The sequence below is a fragment of the Drosophila busckii genome, chromosome X, assembly GCF_011750605.1.
Source record: "Drosophila busckii strain San Diego stock center, stock number 13000-0081.31 chromosome X, ASM1175060v1, whole genome shotgun sequence".
NCBI lineage: Eukaryota > Metazoa > Arthropoda > Insecta > Diptera > Drosophilidae > Drosophila > Drosophila busckii.
This window is the reverse complement of record NC_046608.1, coordinates 17,898,936-17,920,744: the sequence shown is the minus strand read 5'-3', so window position 1 is coordinate 17,920,744 and position 21,809 is coordinate 17,898,936. Positions and strand designations below refer to the sequence as shown.

Sequence of the window (21,809 nt, the reverse complement as noted above, 5' to 3'; positions counted from 1 at the left end):
AGTTCTGTTGGTCATTCGAATGTATTGGCCCGCCCATTCTTTTTGAAATCTTGCCATTAATTTGTTTGATTTAAAAACTCATCGGCTTGGCTTAATGGCTATGTTTAAAATTGCTGAAAATCATGTGGCATGAAATCATGTGGCTTACATTTTGTATGCAGAAAGCTATTAGCAACTGCAAGGCAGACATGGCATAAACATTTGTACATTAAATTCAAACATACTTAAGAAAATTGATGAACATGCATATGCATTGCGTACTTGGGCACACTACATATAAATGAATGTATTGTTTATTTAAGGATTTGATACGGGGGGATGTATGATGGAAAGATTTTGGTTTTGGTTTTGGTTTACATTAGCAGTGACGTGTGGTCTATTAACAACAGATGGTGAAATCGGAATCTGCCTTGCGGCAGACGCTGCAGCCAGCAACCACAAATCTATGCTTAAAAGTCCGACTACGAAAAAATAATAATAAACCAAAAAAATAACGTGCAAAACGTAATGAAAAGCAATAAACGCTGCATTATCCAAGTGCAGCCAAAAGTTGCATGCGCATTCGCATTTCGCATACGAAAAAATTAACAGAGCATGGCGCCACTTTGGTTTGCCAAGCATGCAGTTTGAGTGTGCAGCATCAGTCTATAGAGTCGGATTGCCGATTGTAATAGTTAGCATGTTAGTTTACTAGGGGATAGCTGTAAACCAAAGTCCGTGGCGGGCAATTCGTCAAGTTCATTCAAGTTATGCGCATTTCCTTTGCCCATTTACCGTTACACTTTGAAATCAACGTCCTAACAGCACTTTCGCCCAGCTTTGCTAGTTAACGTTAACATAACAGACAGCTGACTTGAGCCATGAGTAATTTCTGTTAAACAGAACATAACAGGTGAAAAACAGATGCTGCTCAGCAGACACAAATATTTTTTCAATATAGGTTTAAAGTTAAATATACGTATTAAGATAATAATGTTGTCATATATTATTAATTATTTCTTGCTTTAAGTGAACCATGTACAATGTAAATGTAATGTAAAAGCACAAGAAGTATTAGCAGTGATGCCAAATTTTCATTTGAAAATGGGATAGATTTGTAATATATGGCTATAAAAAGCTAAAACAAAATTTACTTTGAATAAGAAACTTAAACCAAAACGAAGAAGCAAACATTTTATATGCAGCTTATGTGTTATTTAATTATTTTTATACAATTTCTATATGCTAAGTTTCATTTATGTATATATAAACATGGATATATTCAAATATGGCTTTAAAGCTGCTGGCAACAATTGCGCTAAAATGGCAGCACTCTTCGAACATTTGAGCGCAACTCGAACTCGAATCTCTCGCTCGCACTTGTGTTGCTGCACTACGTGCACATTCATGCAAGTAGAAAGAAAAAGACCGACGTGTATTGTTGAAAATTGATAAATAAGTGAGCGCGAGCAGTTTTCTGTTTAAATCGCGAATTCCAGTTAGAGAGCAGGTTGTGTTTTCTCTGATAAGACTATTTTTGCCTGGTGCGCGCATGCGTTTGTTCAATCAGTTTCCAAAAAATCGTGAAAAATCCTTTTGCCATAGCAAGCAACGCGTACACACAGAAAAGCAAAAAAAAAAAGGAGCTTGAATAGCCGAGAAAAAGCAATCAACGTAATAGAAAAACAACAATAAATTACTTATAGTTGTTGTCTGTGATTTGTTTATGTTACTTTTTTTTCAAATTTTTTATTTGTGAGTGTTTTAGAAAACTAAGGCAGAAGTTACTTTGTTCTTCTACCGAACTAAATTCAAATTGGAAGTGAAGGGTGTATAAACATACACACAAGCTACACACACACACACACACGTACGCACGCACCGGCACGCATACAACTACAGACAGACGTAGAAGGCGTAATAGAAACACCGGCAAAAACGGAGGAACACAATTAAGAAACCAATAACAAACTAACCAAAAATTAAATAAAATTATAAACAACAACTGAGCACTGCACAACTGACTGCTGAAGTGTGAGGCAGAGAGAACGGAGCGCTGCTGACAAAGGATAACAAGCCGAACAGCCATTAAAACGGTAATTAAAACAGTTGCAGTTGCAACAACAATATTAGCCGCTAACTGTAAGCAGCAACAATAACAAAACAACAACAATAACAACAACAGAAACAGCAGCAGCAGCAGCAGCAGCTGCAGCAGCAACAGCAACAATATAAAGAAAGTAAGTGAATTCCTTTCAACGTGCCTTGCCCAAAGATGGCAACAACGTCAACTGGACTCCATTACTCGTGCTCTCCCAAAAGCCAGCAACGCCAACTCCCCAAACGTCTGCCGCTGCTCTTGCTATTGCGCTCTCGCTCGCACACGCGATGCGCGCTTAGTGCTGCTCCAGTTCCAGGTGCAACATCTTTGGCTTGGCCGCCCCTCGCTGCCAACTCAAAAATCCCCGCGCCCAAACTGACTCAAGCAAGTCATAAAATTCATGGCAGTCGACGTCACACAAGTGACTATGTTTCTTTTTTTTTAGCGCTTGCCTTGTTTTTACGATTTTCAAATTACATACATATATTAACTATATATATGTATGAAGTAGACACAGAGTTTCTTCTTTGCCCACTGGCATTGTTGATTTTTCCAACCGGCTTTTGCCTGGCTAATTGCCTTGACATTGGCATTCAACTCTGCAGAGCAGAGCGCGTCGCTCGCTCTCTCGCGTTTTTGCTCTCTTTGGCATTTGCGCTTTGTGTGCGTAACGCGGGCTCTCTCGCTCTCATACTGTCTCGCTCTCTGGCTCTGTCAGATTGAAAAGATGATGAGCTGTAAAACGTTAATACAACTTCTTAGACTACGCGACCTGTTTGGCTCCCAATCAGACAGACAGAGAGACAGACAGACAGACAGCTAGATAGACAACTAACAAACATAACACGCAGCTTACTGCTCTGCTCTGCTCAGCTCAGCTCAGAGCTTTGGCTGCATTTCGAAACTAACTGTTTTTTGTCAATCACTTTATTGCTTGCGTAGCTGCTCTCAATGTGTGTGTGTGTGTGTGTGTGTGTTTGTAGCATTATCCTTTGTTGTTCGTTGTGTGTTTCTCCCACTTCCAATGCTCTCGCTTCAGCCCCCATTTTTATGTTTGCCAATTTACCTGCAAATCAATAAATTGCCAGCAGGATTTGCATTGCCAATGCACCACACGCATACATATAAACATTTGTATGCTAGTCAGCTACACATACAGACAGACAGACAGACAGACGGACGAGCATACCTGTGTCACTGTCTCTGTCTCTGTCTGCATGCATTTGTATCAACCGCCCTCTTCTGAGTCACATTCTCACATTTGCTGTGTGTTAATGGCAAATCGTCTCGCTCGCTCTCTCGCTCTGCTCTCTCTCTCTCTTCTCACTTCACTTCACTTTACTTTGTTCTGTCTCCAGACTTGGCTCATTGGACTGCCAAGCATTTGCTTATGAAAAGACTGACAATCGAATGCTTCCGTTGTACGCCGGAAATCAGGTATACATATATACATATAAATTTGTATATGTGTAACTCTCTACACCAACGCTTCATTTAATTTTCAACACTCCTGCTGTGACACGCGCCTGCTACTGGCAACTCCTACAGCCGGCTAGCTGGCTGGCTGGCCAGGCCATTGCCCCACACCACTTCAAGCAAGTCCAAGTCCCATTGTTATGCCTAAGAAACTACAGTAAATATACACAATGAACGTACGACAGTGAACTGTTTATTAACACGCCCCCACAGCTGCTGCTGCTGTTGTCTCTGTTTGCTATTGCACTAAAATTTTATTAGTTTTATTGCAAGCACCACTCCCAATCAGCCACATATGTTGTTCATCCAAGTGTTCCAACATATGGGGGCTGCTGCTGCCGCTGCTTGGCAACATCAAGTGCAGCAGCTGCCCTTGAAATAAATCATTTACTCAACGCACTTTTGCTTTAAATTTAGCAATAAACCACACCCTGTGTAGACTATGGCTGGAGTCTGTGGGAGGGGGGGGGGGGGGGGGGGGGGCCAACTGGGAACTGAGGGTGGGTTTGGGTTGCGAGGGTGTTTATTTGGCTTAGGCTAGACGAATCTTTCAAAGCGCTAGTTACATTTGAAAAGCTGCAACTAAGCGGCTTAAAATGTTTACAAGCCTGAGCACATAAGTTATATATACATATATAAAACTAAATAATAATAAAATGTAATTCTGCAAAATTTATAGATAATGAAATTCTTGTTACATGCTTTCAAAAGTTTGCTTAACAATTTCTAACTAAAGCAGACAGTAAGCAAGAATTGTTGTTAACTGTAATACAAGCTATGCTTGCTTTAAAATTTACTAATTATATATATATATATATGTAACATTGTGTGCTCTGTCATTTTCATTTGGCTTTTCCATTATTTTTTTAAGCTTATTTTGCCCCTTTTTTGGACTTTTTGGTGTTTCTTTGTTTGGCTGCTGAGTCACGTCTTTTGTTGTTGTTGTTAACGCTCCTTGCTTTTGCTTTTTTTTTGCATTTTCATACTTATTCGTTTTCGCTTTCAACACTCAACACTGCACACAAAATTGGCTTTAAAAACTGAAAACTGTTTAGTGATTCATGTGACGTTTCCTCTGGCGCAAATGCAAATGTTGCACATAAATATATGTATATAAATATATGTGTGTGTGTGTGTGTGTGTGTGTGTCTTTATCAATGCCACAAACATATAGCAGGCGCCATTTTCCATAACGATATATATTTTTGGAATTGGCGACACTACGTCCGTCCGTCCCTACGTACGTTCGTCTTTGTCTTTGCTTCCTCTTTACTTTGCTTTTTGCCTTCGCCTTACAATAACAATAATTGATATGCTTTTTATGCTGCTGAACTCTCAGCCGCAGTTCAATGCACTTGCAATCGGTTTCCGTTGCCCCGCACCCCCCACCCACCGCTCCAGCCACTGATGCCGATAAGAGCAAAGACGACGAAATTCTTTCTACACCCCCGCTGCAGTTACTTTAGCTTTAGCTACAGCTTTAGCTTTCGAACACTTTGATTTATGCGCCCGCCTTAAGTGCAGCACCGCCCACCGCCATTTAAGCCGCATACCTGTCTGTCCAGCCAGCGGCATTTCGTCTTCCCAATCCCAATCCCAGCTGCTAACTCTTAAGCGAGTTTAGGTTTGTAGTTTACTTACAAATTAATTAATAATCAAGCACTCAAGTCTGCCTAAATATTTATTTTGATTTAACAAATTGCGACCAACTGCTTGCATTTGAAGTCTTTAGCTTAAGTCATTAATTTCAATTTAAGCATTGACTCCCAGCCAAGCAGCTAAATTGGCAACAGTGCTCTTCAGGTGTTGGCAATAAATTCAGTTAGCTTTTAAACTTTGGCGCATGCCAAAATATATTCCCAAACTCGAAGCTCAAGCTCAAGCTCAAGTTGAAGTTGAAGTTGTTAAGCAAGCCAAGGCTGTCAACTGGTTCGGCTGGTTGAGCTGCCGTAACAAACTATCGATAACCACAGGCTCTCACTTGCACTAGTGTGTGTCTCTCTGTGTGTGTGTGTGTGAAATATTACAACGCCTTGCACTTGCACAAAAGCTGTCTGCTATGTTATTAGCGTTGCTCTTGTGCAAAATATTTATGCTTATTGTTATTATATGCATTTTTCTTTGCTTTCTTTGTTGCTGTATGCTGAAAATGCGAGCAAATTATTAATATGCATTCAACGCGGAGTTGGGCCCCCCACCCAGCCTGTGGCATTGACTTTGTGGCGCGCTCTACGTAGTCGATGTGGCATGTAATTGGTGCATAAATCATTTAAGCTGTTAGCCAAGAGCAGCGGTAATTTCAACAGCAGCAGCCGAGCTGCAACAAAAGTTAACTGTTTTTGCTACAGATACACATAGCTAACAGATACTTACATTTGTATCTTGTAGATGCAGCCAGTCTGAGTTATTTATGTGCGTTCAATCAACCAAAGCAAGTCAAAGCTGCAGCTAAAGCTAACTCCGGCTTAGCTACAAGACTCACCCAATGCTCACTCAACCCAACAACAACAACAAAACAACAGTTAACAAAAAATACATATATGATTGAAAAAGCAAAAGATACAAAAAAAAAAAAAATAAAAACCCGAAACCGTTTGTCGTTTGATCATTTCTCAGCGGCTTTCATTGATTTCACTATTTGAAATCATTTCATTTTCATTTTGTTGCTGCTACTGTTGTTGTTGTTGTTGTTGTGCCTTATTGATTTTTGATATTTTGATTGCTGTCCAAAACGAAACGAAACGAAACTCCAGCCGTAGCCAAAACTCGCATCAATTTCAAACTCAAACTGTAAACGCCGCTCAAATAACAAACTTGGCTCGGCCAACTTGCACGACTTTTCGAATGCTCTCTATAAACTTTAACCTACATAGTTATACGTTTGTGTAAATTAGATTTATGTCATTTATTATTGCATTTTAAACTTTCAAAAATAAAAACCATTCAACTTGCACCAAATTCGAATAGCAATCAATTAACGATTTGCATTACAAAAGTTTGCCGCGTTCTAACGGTTTTCAAAAAACTTCAACATATTTCATTTTGCCAAAACGCTTATTGTTTTGCTCAGTCAGTTTTATATATTTTTTTAATTTCAACTTTTACTTTTTTTTAGCTTAAGCAATGCATCTCTTTCTCTCTCGCTCTTCAGCGCAAACTGTCTGAGGCTTGCAGCGTCTTTATCTTAAATCACTTTGTTGATTGATTTGTCGCTTAATAATTAATTGAGCTGCACTTGTTTTAGGCGCTTTCTAAAAAAAAAAAAAATTGAGTTAAATACAAATTGCTTTAACAAAAAAAATGTTGCCATTGTTCATTTACTAATGTTAACAAGAGCCTCGTCGTCTGCAATTAAAAACTAAATCGAAAGGTGCTTAATTGTCACATTAATTGAGTTTTGCGTTGTTGGCTTTAAGCATTTTTAAGGCTTCGCCATTTACCGCAATTACCGCAAATGTATCTTGCGCTCTTTTCTGGCTTTCAATCAACAATAACAATAACAAGATCGCCTACGTAAGTTGTTGTTGTTGATTAGCAAAAGCTAAAAGTGTTGAAAATTCTAGAACGCTTTAGCATTTTGCAGATCCAGCTAGGAAATGATGGATAAAGCTAAAGCGAGAATTTAAATTCAAGCATGAAAATATATAAAAAATATTAATTTATTTTAAAAATAATAATAGTCAAAAGTAACTGCAATTGTTGCTTTATATTTTATTAAAGCTGCTGCATGCATAAATATTTTTTTATTATATTAGTAATGACTGCGCCATTTATTTATTGCATATAGTATTTATCAATAATTTACCACCTTTGTAAAGTGCTTGTGATAACGTTTATCAATAAACAAATCCCAAATGCGCGCTAATTAGTTCAGTAATTAGAACTGGCTTTTGCTAAAAACAAAAAAAAATAAAGTGCTCGAATTTCAGACTAAGAGTTAGGCATAGCCAAGTGTGGCCTGTTGAGCGAGGAGCTGCTGCTGCCATTTTATTGCGCGCCTACCTCAATGTGCGCTCCGCTCTCTGCTCTGCACCTGCTGCAGACAATGCAAATGCAACGCTTCGATGAGCGCACGCGTTCCAGGCGACGGCGGCGTCGGTAGTGCTGCTTAAGCTCGAGTGGAGAGCAGCCGCATTTTCAGAAATGTGCTGCTGCGGCTGCTACTAATGTTTATGTCTGCTAAGCAAAGACGTTCGTTCAGTGGCTTAACATACAAGAGCAGCGAGCGCCGCTGATGTCTGTATCTGTGCATCTTTTGCACACACACACGCAGAGAGAGACATGCATACATGTGTGTGCTTGTATTTTTAGAACTGTGTGCTGTTGAGTTGGCAAGTCAAGAGATTTGGTGCGATTGTTTTCAGCTTCTTATGTTGCTGCTGCTGCTCTGCTTCTTGTTGTTGTTGTTACGGTAATATATACCGTTTGACAGCAGCACAGCTTAAATATGTTTTGTGTGCTGTTTGCTGTCATTAATGCCATTGTTGGCGATTTAGTTTGAATACGATCGAATCAGTTTGTAAATTAAGTGGCAACGTTGGCAACTACATAAACACACACACACACACAGACAAACAGCTGCTGCTCCTCCTACTCTCTAACGCACCGTTTACCTTTCACAAACGCCAATTTACATACACATGCTCATATGCATGCATATGTATTGCATGTGTGTGTGTGTGTTTTTTTTTTCATATGCGTGCAGCTGTCTGTTATTCAGTTTTTATTTTTTTGTCTGTCTGTCTTGCCTGTTGAAATCTGTGGCCCCTGATGAGCTCGCATTGTTTGAAATGCTGCTGTGTGTGCGTTTATCAATTTACCGTTATCATTAACAAGCTACACACGCAAATGGGCGTGTGAGTAAAAGAGACAGCAGTACAGAAAAAAAAAAGCGCACACAATACACGCAAAATTATTTTCAGCTCTTCAGAGTCCTCTTTCTCCACTCTACACTCTCCACTCCCCACTCTGCTTTTGCCTGTGCGGTGAAAGGTGCGCGTTGCGATAAAACTTCATCATACACACATCGTATGTATATTTTACATTTTCGTAATTTGCTAAAAGCAAAAACGCACACACACACACACACACACACATAATCAGTGCGGCACACGCGCAATTTCATTTAATTAGATTGCGTTTAATAACACACACACATGCATGCATGAAGAGCACACAACACACACACACACATATGTATATGCATATGCATGTTTATGTGACAAGAGTGCAATTTAATTGATTTGAGAGCAGCAGCGAGCAACGAGAGCAAAGAGGATGTATGATAAAACAGTAGTTACCGGTAAAGTCAAATAGCTGCGCTGCCTGCTGCTTATTCTTGTATTCTTTTTTCTTCTTTTTAGCAGCAGTTAGTTATCAAGCTCGGCTGCTTGTGTTGCTATGCCCCATTGTTGTTGCCTGCCACAGTGGCACACACACACACACACACACACACACACACACAGCATTTGCACTAATTGGCGCTCACGTCTCTCGCTCCAGCTAAACTGCAACGGTGCTTAACTGTTTTTAGCAGCTGCCTTTCTTTATTACTATCTTGGCTGCTGATTTGCTTCATGCATCGTTTGCACACAAATGCATGCAAGCAAACATATATGTATATGTGTAAAAGTATGCAAGTTATGCAGCTCAAAGGCATGCATAATTAATTATGATTTATTTTCTATTTGTGTGTGTGTGGGTGTGTATTTAGCTGCGACTTGTTTGTTTAACGAAAACGCTTTTTAAAGCGCCGCAATTAATTTTACAACAAATATTTATATTTTGCATTGCATACGCAGTTTAATTGCAGCTTTGCTATTCAAACAGCAACGCCGAAGAAGAAGAAAAAGCAGCAGCAAATCAGTGTTGGTTAGCAGGGGAGTGCAGTGAGTGTTGGCGAACATTGATATTGCCGAAAGTGTGTGTGTGTGTGTGTGTGAGTTTCATTTTCATTATCGTTTGCTTGCGTTTTCATTAGCCTTTTTTTTTTATTTGATGTTAATCTGCCATCCGATTTGCGTAAAAGGCGCAACCATTTGCGCTTTGGCCAACGCCCCAGCGCCAAATGAGCAGCCAACGCCTAGAAATGGCAACAAAACGCTACATAAAGGAGACAAACACACAGACACACACATACACTTGCAGCTTTTGCGCTTCTTCTTTTTTTTGCGTACTGCGTGACGAACGCAGCGCGTTGAGTACGTGAGCTGCTCCTTTGGGCTCGTTTAAATGACAGTGCGTATGGTTTTTTTTTTTTTTTAAGACCCGGCTCATTAAAATGTACAAGCAGTCATATAACTTAGTCAAATGAGATTTATGCTGATAATAAAGCACAGCAGCTAAAGGCTACAAATTTTAATTTGTATATGACAATCAGAATATAATATTCTATAGTCTGCGCTTGCCAAACATTATTTGTATATTATTTAAATTTATTTATATATTTTGTTTTTATTATTTAATTTGTATGGGCATTTTTAAAATATGCAAACAGCTGCTTAAGTTGGTCAACACATTTCATAAGCAGTTGCTAACCTTGTGCCATAATAATATATATTATATTATTAATATGTAACATGTGCGGCTTGCAGAGTCTGCTAATGTCGTCTGTGCACAACTCTTTGCATGCCTGCGCAATATTTTGCATTTAATACTGATGCATAATGTGGGCATAAATACATTTGTATGTGCTTCTGTGGCTTTCATAAAGTTGGCTTATTTTTGTTTGTGGTCGCGCTTGAGTCATGCTCTGGTCTTGATCATCATCAGCATCAGCATCAGCGGCTTGTCACGCATTCGCAACTTTAGTCAGCATATTTAAAGCTAAGCATATATTAATCATTAGTTGGCGTTCAATTGAAATGCACGACTTGGCTGAATGGCAAACACAAATCTGGGCCCAAAGCACACTCCACGCTCCATGCTAAAGATGGAGCAGCTGGTGAAACAATTTATACATTATAGCAAGCCAGGCAGACATTAATTCAAACTAAAACATTGTTGCAACATATGATTTATTTATTACAAAAATAAAAACACACATAAGCAGATGCAGATACAATCTATGTAACTGTAAGAATGAATTGAATCTGTTTGCGTTTATCAACATTTCCTGTTCGGACTCGGGACTCGAACTCGGACTCGGTGACATTGAAATGAATGGCAGGCAGGCTTCCCAATATCAATGGCATGTCGGCATGTTGAGGCGGCGGGGCGTGGTTACGTTCAATGCACTTGATGCCAGCAGGCGACGCGTCGTTGGACTTGGGACTAACTGACTGACTAACTGGGCTGCTGCCTTTTGCATGCAATGCACACATGGCAGGCAGACAGACAGACGGACGGACCGACGGACGCACAGGCTGACAAGCAGCCAAGCAACACATAAATCTTACACACACACACACACACAGATACAGCTACAGCTACAGCTACAGATACATTTGTATCTGCCGCTGCGTATCAATCAACAATTCGAACTGTAACAAATTGTCTTTTTATTAAAATGTTGAAATATTTATTTTTCTTGCAGCGCATTTCACGCACATAGATTCACCGGCAGGGTCCAATTCGCAAGTGTTAAAAGCCGCCACCATTGCTCCCATAAGCACCATGAACGGCCAGAGCTGTGAGCTGAATCACAGCAACGGCGACATCATCTCACAGAATCAACAAAAGGGCTGGTGGACCATTGGCCTGATCAATGGCCAGCATAAGTATATGACGGCCGAGACATTTGGCTTCAAGGTGAATTCCAATGGCGCCAGCTTAAAGAAGAAGCAGCTCTGGACGCTCGAGCCATCCAACACCGGTGAAAGTGAGTAATCAACCACCACCCGACCATGCACCATCCACCAGCCAAACATTCAACATGCCTCACAAACAACTAAAAATTGAAAACGAAAAGAAATGTGAAAAGACAGAGAGACACAGACGGACAGCAAACAAAATGTTTAACAAATTGAAATTTAACACAACAAATTTATAATGTTGCTTAGCCAATTAATGTTATTTATAATTAGTTTTAATTAGGCTGTGCATTTTGTTAAGATTACTAATTCAAAAGGAATTGAAACAAACATAGATTAGGATGGCAACGGGCATTACATTTGAGTTGAGTAAAAGTTAAGCTCCTTGTTTGTTTAAATGCTTTATTAGACTAGACCATAGACTAAAGTAAAAATAGTGTATTTTCAATTTAATTTGAACTGCTTTATTGATTTAATGTATTAAATAATGTATTTCTCTTAAGCTACAAAGCTGCAGGCAAGCAGTGAAAGTTGGTTGACAAAATGTATTGTAGCCTATTGAAACTATATAATTGGCAAGTGATACATTAGAGTACTTTTTTAGATAAATGATATGAAAGCATATTAATAGATTCACATATGTGTCTGTCTGTTTGCTTCTTTATCAGCAGTCGGAACTGTTGATAAGCATTTGAATTTCATGCGCGTTTTGCTTGCCATATTGTTGCATTACTATTACTGTTAACTGCTATCAGCATTGACTCTAAACCATTTGCAATAGACCGTAATCAGTGTAATCTGCTCGACAGTTCATGCAACAAATGCAGCTGCACTAATTTGACGTGCAACAGCAGCAGCAATAAAAGCAGCAGCAGCATAACAAAGCGCCTCACGAATTTGGCATCATTTATCAAGCTGCAGACGCCACAAGCTGCCACAAGTTGCAACTTGCACCAAGTTGCCATTGGAATTGGAATTGGAGTTGGAATTGGCTGTGGAATTGGGTTCGCCTGGTCTGGTCGCCGGCACGGCTCGTCCCGGCCTGGCAATTATAATTAAAGTAACTCGTTTGCCACTCGACCCGTTGCCAAGTAGCGGCCATTGGCCATCCACAGCTACAAATACATGCACTTATATATATATATATATATATATGTGTGTGTATGTGTGTGTGTGTTTATGTTTGCTGCTGCCTGTTGGCAATTAATATAAAAGTTTTTCTTGCTCCAGCTCCAGCCATAAATATATAGATTGCATTTGTAACGGCCATTAAAATAACGCAGCCAAATTAAAATCAGCTGGCAAAGCCAAAGCCGCGATCATTAATGATTAACTAAATTGCTTAATAATAGCAAACGCACAAAAAAAGTATCAAAATAAATAATCAAATATAGCAGCGGACAGCTTTTACTCTTGTCTATTTATAGTCTATAATAATTAAAGCAAACAATTACACGCTTTAATTTACTTATATTGCAATTAATGTAAGCATTAAGCATAGGCTGCCCCCTTAGCCTACGCCCATGCCGCTATTAGTTTCCCATTTCCATAAATAATGCGCATTTGCTTTCGTATATTCTTTTTTATTTGCTTAAACCTAATTAATTAATTCAAATACACAAACGAATTTAAATTTGACGCTTCACTTTCAAATTGCAGGTATTATCTATTTACGATCTCATCTGAACAAATACCTATCGGTTGATCAGTTCGGCAACGTGCTGTGCGAGAGCGAGGAGCGCGACGCGGGCAGCCGGTTTCAGATAAGCATCAGTGAGGACGGCAGTGGCCGCTGGGCATTGAAGAATGAGTCGCGTGGCTATTTTCTGGGCGGCACGCCCGATAAACTTGACTGCACGGCCAAGACGCCCGGAGCCGGCGAGTTCTGGACGGTGCATTTGGCGGCCAGGCCACAGGTGAACTTGCGTTCGATTGGACGCAAGCGCTTTGCGCATCTATCCGAATCGCAGGACGAGATACATGTGGATGCGAACATACCCTGGGGCGAGGATACGCTCTTCACGCTCGAGTTCCGTGCCGAGGAGGGCGGACGCTATGCGCTGCACACGTGCAACAACAAGTGAGTAGTAGCTCCTGATCTGAATATGTGACATTAATTGCTCTGCTCCCAACAGATATTTGAATGCCAATGGCAAGCTCCAGGTGGTCTGCAATGAGGATTGCCTGTTTAGTGCCGAGTACCATGGCGGGCATTTGGCGCTGCGCGATCGCCAGGGCCAGTATCTGTCGCCAATTGGCTCGAAGGCTGTGCTCAAGTCACGCTCATCGACTGTGACGCGCGATGAGCTGTTCTCGCTGGAGGATTCATCGCCGCAGGCCTCGTTCATAGCTGGCCTCAATTTGCGCTATGTGAGCGTTAAGCAGGGCGTCGATGTTACCGCCAATCAGGACGAGGTGGGCGAGAATGAGACATTCCAGCTGGAGTACGATTGGTCGGCGCATCGCTGGGCCTTGCGCACCACACAGGATCGTTACTGGTGCCTGTCCGCCGGTGGCGGCATTCAGGCAACTGGCAATCGCCGTTGCGCCGATGCTCTGTTCGAGCTCATCTGGCATGGCGATGGCTCCTTGTCGTTCCGCGCCAACAATGGCAAGTTCTTGGCCACAAAGCGTTCGGGGCATCTGTTTGCCACCTCCGAGTCCATTGAGGAGATCACCAAGTTTTATTTCTATTTGATTAATAGGTAAGTGTCAGTAACTCACGACTCTGAGCAGTTCGATATTAAGCTCAACTCTTACTATGCAGACCCATATTGGTGCTCAAGTGCGAGCAGGGCTTCGTTGGCTATCGCACGCCTGGCAATCTCAAGCTGGAGTGCAACAAGGCCACCTATGAGACCATTTTGGTGGAGCGCGCCCAGAAGGGCATGGTGCATCTGAAGGCGCACAGCGGCAAGTACTGGCGCATTGAGGGCGAGAGCATATCAGTGGACGCCGATGCGCCCGTCGATGGCTTCTTCTTGGAGCTGCGCGAGCCCACACGCATCTGCATAAGGTTTGATACCATTCGAGTCGATTCTCGAGTCGTTACTAAATCAATCTATATGTTCCTTTTAGATCGCAGCAGGGCAAGTATTTGGGTGCCACCAAGAATGGCGCCTTCAAGTTGCTGGACGATGGCACCGATTCGGCCACACAGTGGGAGTTCTAGAGCTTTCAACTTTCGCTTTCAGTTTGCTGCGCGTGTAACAACAACAACTAAAACTACAACTACAACAACAATTAAAACACTACACGAATAAAATATTTGAACATTTTTGTAACGTATGTCCACAGCAAAGCAAAGAATTTGTACTTGTAATTTGTATTTTTTTTTTTTCGCAAAGTTTTATATACATATGTACATCGCACAAAAGATTTATCCTATTTGCGATTTGAATATTCCAACAATCTAATTGAGAGTTACATAACTTATATACATACATACATATACATATGTATAAAGAGAGAACATACACACACACACACATTTTAAAGTAATCTCTTTAGCTTTTTATACGTTTTTTAACAACAAGAAAAACAAAAACTAGCGTAGACAACAACAAACAAAAGAAAACAATTTACATTTACTGCGAGTCCTTCCGTTTTCATATACATTACACACACATATATTTATATATATCAGCAACAAGGCGAAAAATTCCAATGATTTATAATTATAAACATGCAACATGCAAATTCGTATCCATATGTATACGCATACATATGCACATAAAATTATATATATATTTATACATATTTATTCAATTCGTAATGCTTTTAAAAAGGGCCGCTTAACTTAAACCAGTTTCAAATGAAGGCAAAATTAAATAAATAAAAACCGTACATAAAATAAAATACAAAAAAAAAAATGTTGCTTAAAAACCAACACATATTCCTATACATTTATTTATATATTTATACATATTGATATATAAACAGTAACAACACAGATAGAACATCCTCTAACACACAGACACATACACACCCACACATGAAAACATACAAACATACATGCAAACAAGCAATTTTATTATATGCAAAATTTAATGTTAAGCCCAAATACACAATAAAAGTAAAACATAAATAAATGAAAACTAATTATAACAAATGCATAACATTTTATTCAAATCTATCGTATTGGATTCAGGTAAAGAAAGAGGTGTAATGGCAATGCTGGCATATCCTTTCAGGACGCCATGAGCTCCATGCCAGAATTTCAGGGATATAGCCAGCCTTGGCTTTATACTGCTAAGCAAGGCAATATAAGCAATTGACTATTGGTAGGTGGGATACATTGGCAGCTGCTCATCCATTATCCTTTCGATTCCAAAACGGCTTTCGTGCTGCTGGGCATCAAATCTATCTATCTGCATACCAGGATATCCTGGATTGGACAAAAAAAATGTTCAATCCTATGAGTGAATTAGGCCGAGAAACTCTTCAGTCCGATTATTTTTGGCTTGAGATATAAGCTTGTCAAAAGTTTTGAAAGTGATAAGAAAATGAAGACAGTCTGAATTTTTTCTATATATTCTCATATATGTTTACATTCACGTTTTTTTGCCTAAAATATCAAAATCCAGATTTTCCAATTTAATGCAGTTTAAAATTGAGATGCATCCTCAACGAGTCCTAACAAAGGCATGAAACTCCGCAATCGGATGCAATTTCGCTGAATTACGGCTGATCCAAAGTGCGATATTTCACAAAAATTTGTCTTGTTAGTTTACTATTTTGTTCATAACTTTGCAAAAAAAAGTTTTTATATCGAACAAACTTATACTCCTTTTAATTGTGCTTTCCACGCCCACAAATTGACGTATAAAGCATATGGATCGGATTTTTTTAGAATGAGTTATAAGCTATGCAAAGTCTTGAAATTAAACAAAAAGTTACTCTTCAGCATTGGTTTCATTGCCATAGCTTTGTCAAAACAATTCCTAATTGATCAAACCCAACAGCATATGTTTATTTACAATATCATGAGTTAATTCAGCCAAAAACTCTTCAGTCCGATCATTTTTGGCTGAGATATAGCTTCCTCAAAGTTAGAAAAGTGATAAGAAATGAAGACGGCATCATTTTTTGGCAAAAATTTACAGGGGTTACATCACGTTTTTTGCCAAAAAATCGAAAATCTTACAACTTCCCAATTTGAATGCAGTTTTGTTTAGATGGATCTCACGAGTATAACTAGGCATAAAACTCTGAAATCGGACGCCATTTCGCTGAGTTACAGCTTATCAAAGATTGATATTCAACAGAAAATTGGCTTGTTTATTTACTATTTTGCTTATAACTTCGACAAATAATTTTTGTACCATACATTTTTACACCAATTTTAATAATGCTTTTTAAGGCCAACATAAAGAGGTATAACACATCTATACCGGATTTTTTTATGCTGAGATATAGCTTCACAAAGTTGGAAAATTAACAAAAAATCAGTCTGCAGCGTTGGTTTAATTGCCATAACTTGGTGTAAAGAATTTTTTTATTGATCAAACACAACAACATATGTTTATTTACAATCTCATGAGTTAATTAAGCCTAAACTCTCTACAGTACAATTTCATTTAGCGGAGATATAGCTTGTCAAAGTCAGAAACTGATTAGAAATGAAGACGGCATGATTTTTGCAAAAAATTCAAAGGGGTTACATCACGTTTTTTGCCAAAAAATCGAAAATTTTAAAACTTCCAAATTTGAATGCAGTTTTGATCAGATGCATCTCACAATTCCAACAATGCATGAAACTCTGAAATCAAACGCAATTTTGCTGAGTTATGCTTATCAAAGCTTGTTATTTATCTTGTTTGTTAACTCTTTTGTTCATAACTGCGCTAAATAATCTCTTAATCATACATTTTTACACTCATTTAAATTGTGTTTCAACTAAAAATAATCAGCAGACACCAGCTGCTAACAGGATCGCATTTCCTTATGCTTGCCTTGTAAGTTGCATATTAATAAACAACAATTTTTCTCTTGATTTTGTATTCATTTGAGTTTATTATTCATTGTTATTTTTAAGACCAACATTTTTTATTAAAATAATTACATAAATTTGTATAAATATTGCATCTTAAATATAATTAATTATAAATAAAACTAATTGACAATAAATAATATATGTATTTGTATGCTAGAGGGCGACATTTGTTGGTAAAACATTTGTTTCTTAGATCTCTTTCTTATCTGTTATCCGCTTTTAAATTACAATAAAATAATAAAGCAACAGCAGCAACAATAACAACTACGACTACAACAACAAGAACCGCAGCAATGACAACTACGACTACAACAACAACAGCAACAGAAGAAACAAAAAGCAACAACAACAACAGCAAAAACAACAACAGCAGCAACTACAAATACAGCTACTACTACAGCAAGAACATCAGGAAATAAGCAACAACTACAACATCATCATCAGCAACAACAACAAAAACAGCAGCTACAACAACAACAACAAGAAAAACTACAACAGCTACAACAAAAACAACAGCAACAAAAACTACAACAACAACAACTACAGCAACAACAACTACAGCAACAACAACTACAACAACAACCACGAGAACAACGAGAACATCAATAACTACAACAATAACAACTATAGCAACAACTGCAGCAGCACCAATAACTACAACAACCATTCAGGATATACAAGAAAAATTGCAAGGGATAGGTCAAAAAATTTCCCAAAAAACACAAAATGCTGATTTTCTCAAAAACTGCAAGGACTACACAAATATCCTTTGACATGACGATAGTCCTTTCAAAAAGGAATCGTTTGACACTAATGTCCCCTTGATCCTGGCAAGGATAGCTGAGATATGGCTTATTTTATGTGTATGATAAATACTGTTTTTCTCAGCTCCTGTAAGGACTTTCGTACTTTGAATAGTATATTCTAGGAGCTCTCAAGGAGCATTACTTGGACACCAAAGTACATCCTTGTAGTCCTTGTAGTTTCCGAGAAAATCAGCATTTTGTGTTTTTGAAACATTTTTTCCACCCACCCTGTAAATTTTTCTGGTTTATCCTGGATGGGTTGTTGTTGTTGTAGTAGTAGTAGCTGCGGCTGTTGCCGTTCTTGTTGTTGTTGTTGTAGTAGTAGTTGTTGTTGTTGTTGTTGTAGTAGGAGTAGTAGTAGTAGTAGTTGTTGTTGTGTTGTTGTTGTGTTGTTGTTGTTGTTGTTGTTGTTGTAGTTGTTGTTGTAGTTGTAGTTTTTCTTGTTGTTGTAGTTGTTGTAGCTCCTGTTGTTGTAGTTGTTGTTGTAGTATTGTTAAAAAATAGATATCAAGCGGTTGGTCGAAAAAAGTGACCAAAAAACACAAAATGTCTTTTTTTCTTGGAAACTGTAAGGACTACAATGATATCCTTTGGTGTCCACGTAGTGCTCCTTAAAAGCTTATGCAACGGATATTTTCGTGCAATGGCTTTGTATATTGTTGTCTCAGGCCTCAAAGCCTGTTTCCTATAAAATAATTGTTTTGTTTTTGCAAAAGACTTTTGTAAGACATATTTATTCTGAGGTTCAGCTGTTTATTTTGTAGTAAACAAAATGAACACATATATATACAATATACAATGCAATACAATAATTCCATTCTATAATTCTATTAATAATACTTGTATATTGTATACTTGCATACAAGTAATATTAATAGAAATATGAATAAAAATCACCTAAGATAATAGTAACAAATATAAATTGGCTGCAACGAAAGTGTATAATTATATTAAAGTAAGATTAATAGTATTATGTATAATAATAGTAACTAATCAGAAGAAAGAAATGTTATTTGGCAGTAAACAAAAGGTATAATCACATAAAAGTAATGATAATAGCATTGTATATTAATAAATACCATTTGGCAGTGAATAAAATGTATAATTATATAAAAGTAATAGAGTAAAAGAGTTTGTATGTATAACAATAATGAAAGCTGACAAACTTAACAAAAAGATAAATAAAGATTAAATAGTTAGCAATCAATCAAATCAATTAAGAAATGCCGACAAGATTCTAAATACAAATAAATAAAAATTAATTAATTAAAAATCCTTTCCAACAAAACAGCGATGAAGCTAGTTGTAGCTACACTTTCATCAGTGACCCATAATGTTCTTCTCGAGTGGCATTGTGCTGTAAATTAAATAGAAAAAAATTTGAAATGTGCTTTTTATAAGAATTAATTTGGCGACTAACCCTGCAATGCATCGCATGGATAGCTCCAGCTCACTTCCAAGCCAGCGTGCCGTGGCTGCCTGCAACTCATAGCTTCTATTAGAGACTATTTCCCATGATTTTGTCCTCGTGCAGCGCAAACACATTGTGCTGTAAATTAAATAAAAATATTTTAAAAATTATGAAAAAAGATGTGGATGCTTTTTTAACTCACCCTATTCCAGAGTCAATGCATTGCATGTTGCGATTGCATTGTAACTCCGCTCCAGGCCTGCATGTTGTGGCTGTCTCATATGTTTGGCATATCTCAGGCCACACTTCCAAAAGCTCCACTGTAATCTAGACAAGGCTAACTCCAATTGCTCCTTTAATTGAGAGCGGTGGTCGCTGCTGTCTTCAATTGAAAGAAAGACTTTCAAGCCCTTTGCTCTTATGCAATTCAAATTCTTTGCGTTTGTCTTTTGAACTAAATAATTTTACAAATTTGATTTGCCTACTTACTCTTTTTATAATTTCAGATTTTGCGAAGCTCTAACTCAGCTAAAAAAAATCCGAGTGGAATGTTTTATACTATTTTATGCAGGCGTGGCAAACACAATTCAAATGAGTATAAATTTGTATAATTTAAAAATTATTTTTAAAAGTTGTGAACAAAAGAGTAAACAATTTTCTGTTAGCAACATACTTTGATAAGCTATAAACTCAGCAAAATGTAGTCCGATTTAAGAGGCTTATGCCTTGCTTAAAACTGCATTTAAATTTGGAACATCTAGGATTTTCGAGTTGTACAATTTTAAGTGTAATGATGCCATTTCGTTTCTAGCATGAATACGAGCATAAAACAGTAAACAATTAAGCAATCGGATGATAATTGACTAAGTTAAGACTATGAAATCAATACTGCGGGCTTATATTGAAAAACTGTAACTTAGCGAAAAGAAATTTTGACAAGGAAAAGTGTTGGACTAAATTAACATTTTCGTTTTTATTTGAACGACAAAAAATGTTGTTTGTTGTTGACCAAGTTATGACTAAAAAACCAATGCTGCAGACTTGTGTGTTTTGTTTAAATTCAAGCTTTGCTATAAACTCAGCGAAAATAATCCGATTGGGATATTTTTTACCATTCTATGTAGGCGTGGCATTCACAATTAGAATGAGCATAAGCCTTGTATGCTCATTTGCATTTGTGTGTATGTGTTATGTATGCACATAGGGTGGTTCACATTTATGTATGTACCCATTTAAATATATATGTATATATTTTTCGTGTGTATATTTGCATCATTCCGTTACAATTACATTTAACTTACATTTGTAGTTGTTTATCTTTTTTCATTTCATTTCACTTGTTTGCTTATATCAATTTTGTAATATGTCAAGGTTTTTCTTCATATAAATATATTATAAAATTATACATAAATATGTGTGGGTGAGTGTTGCATTGTTTCGCTTGCCAGCGCCTAAGGACAACAAGACAAAGTTTAAATTTAGCTATTTTTAAAAGCGTTGTCTCCTTATTAAAATCAAACAGAAAATGTAATTTAAGTTATGCATACATACACACACACGCGCGCACACACACACACACACACACACATATGTATGTGAAAATGCAGACTTTGAAAGACTGTAAAAATAATGATATTGATATTACATGCATGTGTGTGTGTGTGTGTGCTTGGGTATTATTTATATGAGCTGAATACAATGCTCACTATAATTATCAATCGAGTTGCAGTTTTCATTTGTGTTTTCATTTTTACAATGTGTTGCAATTGCATTTTTCGTTTATTCATAGAGCTCACTTAATTGCACGTACATATTATTTAAATCTTACATATATAGTTCTCAATCTATTTTGTTTATTTTATATTTACGAAGCTTATTTGCATACGCTTCCCTTAATTCATCATAACGCTAAGTTTGTTGTTTGTTGCGCTCTTTTGTTTTGTTTTTTGTCGTTTGTTTGCCTTTGATTGTTTTCTACGTTGTATTCATTTTGTTGTTGTTGTTGTTGTTGCTGCTTCTGCCTGAACTGAACAAAATTTGAAACCTGTCTAGGTGCCATGTGTCTTATTTGTTTTGTTTTATTTGTGATTGTTACACATATTACAAGATTTGTTCAGTAGAGCAAACGATTTTTGATTGTAAACATAAAAAACATGCGGCCCTTATATCATATTAAAAAAAAAAAAAATAATAATAATGGTAAATTAAAAGAATGAAATATAAACAAAGTGCATACAAGCAAAACCGTTCAAAAGAAAAGTGTTGTGTATGTATTTACATGCGTATGATG

General features: G+C 37.7%; 1 protein-coding gene across 4 annotated transcripts; it reads left to right on the top strand.

The window, feature by feature from the left end:
- Positions 1-1,475: 1,475 nt before the first annotated feature.
- LOC108607049 (protein singed) lies at positions 1,476-14,588 on the top strand. Of its 4 annotated transcripts, XM_017997658.1 has the most exons (7): positions 1,476-1,653; positions 1,748-2,075; positions 11,091-11,375; positions 12,967-13,387; positions 13,443-14,012; positions 14,075-14,323; positions 14,386-14,588. In XM_017997658.1, exons 3-7 carry the CDS (start codon positions 11,171-11,173, stop codon positions 14,477-14,479), a joined length of 1,539 nt encoding a protein of 512 aa, XP_017853147.1. In that variant the 5' UTR covers positions 1,476-1,653; positions 1,748-2,075; positions 11,091-11,170; the 3' UTR covers positions 14,480-14,588. The 4 variants fall into 4 exon arrangements, with proteins under 4 accessions (XP_017853147.1, XP_017853149.1, XP_017853146.1 ...); XM_017997660.1 differs by lacking the exon at positions 1,748-2,075; XM_017997657.1 differs by lacking the exon at positions 1,476-1,653 and having other exon boundaries at positions 1,671-2,075.
- Positions 14,589-21,809: the final 7,221 nt, after the last annotated feature.

What these genes read in the sequence shown, in the direction of transcription:
- LOC108607049 (XM_017997660.1), top strand. Translation starts at nt 11,171, where the DNA reads ATGAACGGCCAGAGCTGTGAGCTGAATCACAGCAACGGCGACATCATC. An exon ending in GCCATCCAACACCGGTGAAA is followed by an intron (nt 11,376 to 12,966) that starts GTGAGTAATCAA and finishes TTCAAATTGCAG; the next exon opens with GTATTATCTATTTACGATCT. An exon ending in CTGCACACGTGCAACAACAA is followed by an intron (nt 13,388 to 13,442) that starts GTGAGTAGTAGC and finishes TGCTCCCAACAG; the next exon opens with ATATTTGAATGCCAATGGCA.